Source organism: Oenanthe melanoleuca, chromosome 3 (assembly GCF_029582105.1).
Source record: "Oenanthe melanoleuca isolate GR-GAL-2019-014 chromosome 3, OMel1.0, whole genome shotgun sequence".
Classification (NCBI taxonomy): domain Eukaryota; kingdom Metazoa; phylum Chordata; class Aves; order Passeriformes; family Muscicapidae; genus Oenanthe; species Oenanthe melanoleuca.
Window position 1 is genome coordinate 60,956,719 of NC_079336.1, and position 6,816 is coordinate 60,963,534.

The 6,816-nt window shown below is 46.5% G+C and overlaps 1 protein-coding gene across 2 annotated transcripts in view; it reads right to left on the reverse strand.

Moving 5' to 3' along the window:
• ARFGEF3 (ARFGEF family member 3) overlaps positions 1-4,252 on the reverse strand; it is an 82,888-nt gene extending 78,636 nt beyond the window's left edge. Inside the window, exons 1-2 of one of the 2 annotated variants that reach the window (XM_056487790.1) lie at positions 3,910-4,252; positions 2,806-2,857 (exon numbers count right to left, since the gene is read on the reverse strand). In XM_056487790.1, coding sequence (XP_056343765.1) covers positions 2,806-2,857; positions 3,910-3,994 — 137 coding nt within the window. In that variant the 5' untranslated portion in view covers positions 3,995-4,252. The remainder of the gene's footprint in view (positions 1-2,805; positions 2,858-3,909) is intronic. The other variant, XM_056487789.1, reaches the window with a different exon arrangement.
• Between the last annotated feature and the right edge of the window lie 2,564 nt (positions 4,253-6,816).

A 6,816-nucleotide genomic window follows, 5' to 3' on the forward strand; every position in this document is an offset into this window, starting at 1 on the left:
AATTAATGCCCCTCACTAGAACCAATATGCAAGGTCATTAACGGGGATTTGGATTCATGAGTCCAATTAACATCAAAGGAAGTTGAACAAAATAGTCTCATCTAGCTCCCTGAAGATATACCAAACTGATCTCTATCAAACTAATTAAAGAATTACATTCCAGCCTGGATGGTCAGTCACTGGGACTCCCTCGGGACAAAAGGTTCCCCCAAACATAGCAGGCATGTGCTATCTAAACTGCTACCAGACAACTGCTGGAAACAGCTCCCATGCAAATGCTACAGCTGAAGCCCCCAGTTAATTGCATGGACATCAGGGAACTGTATTGTGGTCTGCCTCATGTTCAGTAACAAAAGCCCAACACAAGATGAAACTATGGATGGGGCAGGAACAAGAGAGAACACAGAAGTCATCTACCCCAATATTACAGTGGAGGTAAGTACACAGGTGATATAATACATGCCAAAACCCCCTGGAACTCAAATTGTCATAGTCTGAGGAAAAGCAGAGATACCTTGTCCTCACAATTCTCACACTAGGACCACAGTTTTACAAAAGACAACTTTACAAAGAACCTCTACTCATCTAGAACTGGGGTGTCAAAAATGGCTTTTAGTTTTATAAGTAAAGAAGGAGTACACAGCTTACACATTCTCATTCTTGTGAGTAGCCCTTATTCTTCAGTTCTAGAAAGAAAGAACCTAAGTGTGAAGTAAAGATTAAGTTCCAGCTGGATGAGCAGCCAGAGGCTGATCTGTGTTACAGCAGCTGATACAACCTGCACCCGATGTAAGATGAAAGCAGAAAAGAGGCATGGCCAGGACATCTCCATCCTGTATCCTAGATGTATGTCTGGTCACAGCCACTGCTCTACTTTCAAGGCTATTCTTTTCCAGGAACTGAGCCATCACAGTGCTGCTTCTTAACAAATACCAAGCAATGAACTTTTATCCAATTCACATGTCGTGCAGGCAAACTCCAGCCCAAGACGTGGACCAGTGTGCTGATCTGAAGCCTGGCAAGTAGCTTGTTATCAGAGAGTGAAGTGTAAGTTTAGCAACATCTCCCACACTATCTAATGCTGTGTGGCTGAGCCTTACCAAGGACTCCACAACAAAAGCTTTTGTCCAAATCCTCTTGTGTTCCTTTCGTTTTCCAAAACACCCAGTAATAATGAGTGCATTGCTACTGACAAGTCCAACATTAAGAGCTTATTTAATCATAGCTACACCTGAAAAGGTATTAGCTTTATTTCAAAATATTTGGATTTACAGTGGAAAAAGCACCCCAACTAAACAAATACATCATTAAGAACACTGGGGGAAGAAGAGAAAAAGGCCTCTCTGTAAAGAGGTAGCAGGCAAGTGAAAAAGGAAGAAATGTGGTATAGCTAGCTAACTAATTCATAGGAAATGACAATAGCACCTCAAGGCAGAGACCACACACCATATTAAAGATAGAGTCTGATAAATGGGAAGGTGAAGAGCCAAGTTTTCTCCAGCCAGTGTCAAGGAAACATAATTCTAATGGAGCTATTGAGAATTAGTCATCCAGCTGTTTCCATCCTGTGCTGGAAATGCATTGTGTCTGGCACTGGTCATGTCAGACCTGTGCTACATCCATCCCCCATTTGATTTGAGGCCTCTTGTGGGCTGCAGCTGACAGGATTTTAGAGTGGCAAAAGAACTATTCTTTCCTTGTTTGGTGACTGCTCTGGAATAACAAGCTCTTCAATCCCTAACTTTCCTTGCAAAGCATATATGAAAGGAGCAGCAAGGAAAAATGAGATGATAAAAACACCCCCAGGAGAGTAATACTGCAGAAAAAAAAAATGTCCCCTCTGTCAGCAGCTCACAGTGGATATCTAAGAGGACCACAGGACAGACCAAACATACAGCAACATTCCAACGTACTCCTTTATGAACTTGATCACCTCTGATTAAAGTACTTCTGAGTAAGAATGGTCCCTGTGCATCTGATAGATTTCAATCAATTTCTTCCATGGATTTGCTGAGGTGGTTTTTGCATGCATACAACCTTTCAGCATCCATTACATTCCTAATAAGGCAAGCCTAAGCATTTCAGTCTTAATAGTTAAGCTGTGTGAAAGAACATGCTTCTGTTTTAAACAGTGTACTTGCTAGTTTCTTGTGATGATTCCTAATAGTTCTGTCAGACAGGACAGTGAATAATTTTGCCTATTTACCTACTCCATAACAGTGATAATTTCCAAAACGAGATTTTAAATAACTAGACAAATTAGGGCCATGCCACCTCTCCCATTTTATATGTGTAACAAATGGAAATGGAAAGAAGGCTCATTCAAGACAATCTAGCAGGCTAAAAGAAGAGGTAGGCATAGAATTTTAATTTCTAGTCAGTGTTCTAGCTATATGATGATACAACTTTTCAGTTTCTAGAATATTTATTTTCAGTAACAAATCCTGATTTAGATTTAAAAGAACACAAACACACTTAGAACTAAGAAGCATCATTGCTTACACAGAAAGATGGAATTTAGCAGGGAAACTCTTTAGACCATTAGCGAATCCTCCTTTCTAACCTATGTCACCTCTATACATACTCATGCCCATTCTAACACATTTCCTTACATTTCATTAAGGGCCAAAGGCCAAGGGCTCATCAGAAAACTACCTACTACTACCAGCCTAGATATGCATATCTACAAACTCTAAAAATCACATAGATGCAGCCCGCTCCTCTATCTCACATTTAATTCAAAATTTTTGTTTCAATTTTACAAATGCTCACAAGCTCTGTAGAACTCAAGTTCAATGTTCTTACCTTAGCTGATATGGAGGTATCTTGATAGCAGCATCAGGAGAATCCAAGGTTTCTGTATAATCAGAGGAAACAACAGGGCTTTTAAAAGAAACTTCTGAGTTCAACCACAGTTAATACACCTGGCTACAGTCTCCAAGCCAATGATCCCAAAACTTACACCTGACAGAACAACAACCACTGCTGCTCTGAGCTGCCAAAACTTTGCATAAATCTGTCAGGACATTGCAAGCCCAATGAGAAGGCATCGAGTACCATCTTCTCCCTTTCACTTATCGGCAGCACATCCACTAAAACTGGAACAACATAGAGGATACTTGCATGGCTGCTGTGCAAGACTAACACCCAGTTAATGAAGCAATCCATGCAACATCAACATGAAAGGCCAGTAATGAGACAGCAACAGGTCTGATCTACCACAGAATGTTGTAGCTATGCACGAATGAAAAACAAAAATTTAAAGCAATTGAAAGTATCCCACTTATGCTGATTTAAGTTAAAGGTCTTGATGATCAGTGTTCTAGGTTGTTAGTGTCAAAAAACATTTCAAGCCATAAACAATCTCTGAAAATGGGTGGATACTGAAATGTACTTAAGCTTGTAAGATTAACTCGTTATACTGATCATTATATTGCAAGGATAAAAGAGCTCATGTAATCCAATAAAACAAAACTTCTAGCTTTTAAAAAAGATTACCTATCCTAAACCAGCGTAAAATCTGTACTGCATGTTTTTTTTTACGACGATTTAAGTGAGGGAGGGGGCCTTTAAAGGCAAAGACAGCACCTCCGAAACATACACGGAAACTGACAGCTACTGATCTCCGTGTATCTGCCTCGCCAGAGCCAGGCTGCGGACCCAGGCGGCGGGGAAGGCGGGGAAGGCGGGGGCGCGGATGCTCCCCGGGACCGGCAGCAGGTGCCGCGGCCCCTCCAGCAGCGCGGAGCTCCCGGGCACTTTACATGGCTCGGGTGCTCCGCTCCCTCCCCAGCCGCTGGAGCTCAGCGGCGGGCTCAGAACAAGTTTGTTGAGGTGTCCCTGCCCCCTCCGTTACAAAACCTCTCCATCCATCGCGGCTCCTGCCCCGCTCCGCTCGGCGCCCCTTACCGATGGCCCAGGTGCAGCTCTCTTTGATGGCCTTGTGCTTGCTCCCCGACGCCTCCTTCTGCAGCTTTCGCAGGATTTCTTCCATGTTGCCTCCCCCGGGATCCTCGCCTAGCCGCGGGGGAAGCGGAGAGGCGGCGAGGAAGAGGAGGAGGGCAGAGCGGTGCCGGGGTGTCCCCGCCGCGGCAGTGCCTACGCGGGAGCGGAGCGCGGCACCCCGCTGCCGCCCCGCTGCCGCTGATGAATCACGCCGAGCTCCATGGCGGGGACACGTCAGTTGTTGCCGCTGCGGAGTCCCTCCTCCTCCTCCTCCTCCTCCTCCGCTCCCACCGCGGGCAGGCCCCGCTGGCGCAGCGGGGCTGGGGCGGGCCTGGCCCTGCCCGCGGCGGCGCAGGGACCCTTTCCCGGCGCTGGGGCTGGCGGAGCGGAGCCGGAGCCTGCGGCGGCAGCAGCCCCGCGGGAGGCGGGCGGGCGGGTCGCCATGGCGACCGGCAGGCGGGGGGCGCCGGCAGCCCGGCCTGCCCGCCCCGGGCGGCGGGAGGCGGCGCTGGGTGCGCGCTGGGACCCGCGGCTCCGGCCGCTGCTGCTGAGGACAGCCCGGCCTGCCCGCCCCGGGCAGCGGGAGGCGGCGCTGGATGTGCGCTGGGCCCCGCGGCTCCGGCCGGGCCGCTGCTGCTGTCACTGGGCGCAGCCCGGGCCCGCGGGGCTGGTTCCCGTGCCCGGCGCTCCGTCCGCTCCCGGCGGCGCTGCCGCAGCGCAGCCCCCCTGTCCCGCAGCGGGCCGCACGCTGGGAGCCAGGCCAGCGCACCGGCGCTGGGCATACCCTAAACCAGAGGGGTCCCATGAGGGGCTGTGAGATCTGTGCTTTTCTCCTTAGCTGGCAAGTGCAGAAGGTCACGACTTCAGCTACCTGTCTGTGCCTTCACAGGCACGCTCACATTAATGTCCCCACCAAGCCAGCCTCCGGGAGAAAGAGCAGCCACTCCACTAGCTCAGACCTTCCTCCTCGCACCCGGAACGCTTCCTACCCACCAAACCTCCTACCTTCTTCGGTTTGCTGTTTCCCTGCCTTATCTCTAGTTGATAGGCTACTTGCCCTTTTTGTGACTGCATCGCTTAATTGAGTGTTACAACATCCTCGTCCTCTTGCGGAATCTCTCTTAAAAGAGACAAGAAGACAAGCAGACAATGAAAAGGAAAAGACAGCAGATAAGAAAGGCATTTCAGGTAGCAGCTGGCAGTATTAGCGGTTATGTCTCCTACTGCTAATTGGAAGAGTACCAATAGTGAATTACCAGGCAGGATATTGGCACCTGGTGAATCAGCCATAGCATTTCCCATAGGATACTGGGCTTTCAAAGGCTGTCCCTTATCCAAATACTTACAAGGGCTCATCCTGTGTTCAGGCGTATAATGAATGCATAATCCATAGTTGCTTTTTAAGGCCAGAATGTGAAAGTCTTGTCAGAAAAGAAAAGGATTTAGAATAATGCCAGAAAGGTCTAGAGGTGCATAGATTGTTCCTGGAGGTGAAGAGGTGTAGCCTATTGCTACAATACTAAGAATTTAAAAAAACAACCAAACAAACAAAAAGCCCAACAACAACAACCAACATACAACAACAACAACAACAAAAAAACCCTAACGAAAAACCCCACCCTTTAACAGAAATATTATTTATCTTCCAATTTCAGGCAACAAACCAACATTTAAAAAACTGAAAATAGTTTCCCAAAGTTTCTTATCTCTGACTGTGCTCTGCCACCTTTCTTAGAATGAAAAATCTGCTGATAGTGGCTGGGATTGCCAGGGCATTATCGTGCAATTAGTCAAGGCTCAAGTTGAAGTGATGATGAATTGTTTCCCACCCATGTGCATCCTCTTGTGTTCTGTGTTGTACTTAGGGAAAACGAGCATGAGGGTCAGTTTCTGGCTTTCTGAGACTTTGTTTTTGTTTTTCCTGGGGGAGAAACAACAAAAAGAACTCTGATGGTGATATAGGTATTTTCAATGTAGAAATTACATACTGGAGTTCATTTAGACCTCCAGAACACTAAAAAAATAAATTTGTATCTATAAGTAGTAAATTATTAATTGCTTATTTTCATGAAACCACTGATGAAACTGAATTAATTTTTAATTTCAGATTATTTCTAGCTATATGCATCACGAACTTACTGATTAATTTCTCTGTAGTCTCTACGGGAAGGCCTTTGCAGCTGGCATCTTCACCAGAGATACAGTGTTTTTCCTAGATGCTCAGTGTTGCCGAACCAAGATTTGTATTCTTTTGTGTTTCACTTGCTGTCCAACGTGTTCAAGCAAAATGTATTCTGTGTTGCTAAACACTTTATCTCAGTAGTAATGTCATCAGCTTGTGATAAACAAAGGCCATGTTCAGGTTCCTTAGAGCATCTTAAGGCCTGCCAGTAAGATTATGCAGAAGGAGAAACAAGTAAGCCGTGATGACTCTTCCCGAGCGTGTATGTCAGAACACCATGAGTCAGCTTGCTGAAACTTGTCACTTGAGGCTCTCCATTTCCATATGGACAGGAGTCCATCAGTCCTTGAGTCTGTTATCTATATACTCACATAAATACAGGGTAGTCCTGTCCTGCTGGAAGTCACTCCATCAATAAATTTTGCTTAAGCATATTTAATCGTGTGCTCTGGATGCCGTTTCAAGGCAAGTGTCCTAAAATGTCACAATATCTGAAAGTCCAGCTACAGAGTAGGGATGATGGTGATGAAGGCTGCTCTCTTCTGCTGTGAAGAGAAAATTAAGCTTCCTGTGGTCATCCTTACAGCTCATAAATGCTCCTTGCTTTGTCCTTCAAAGCAGCCTTCTGCAGCAGTAGAGGCTGCTTAGAAGTCTGTGCTCTGAATCCCCTGCACAGCTGAAGTGTGGTC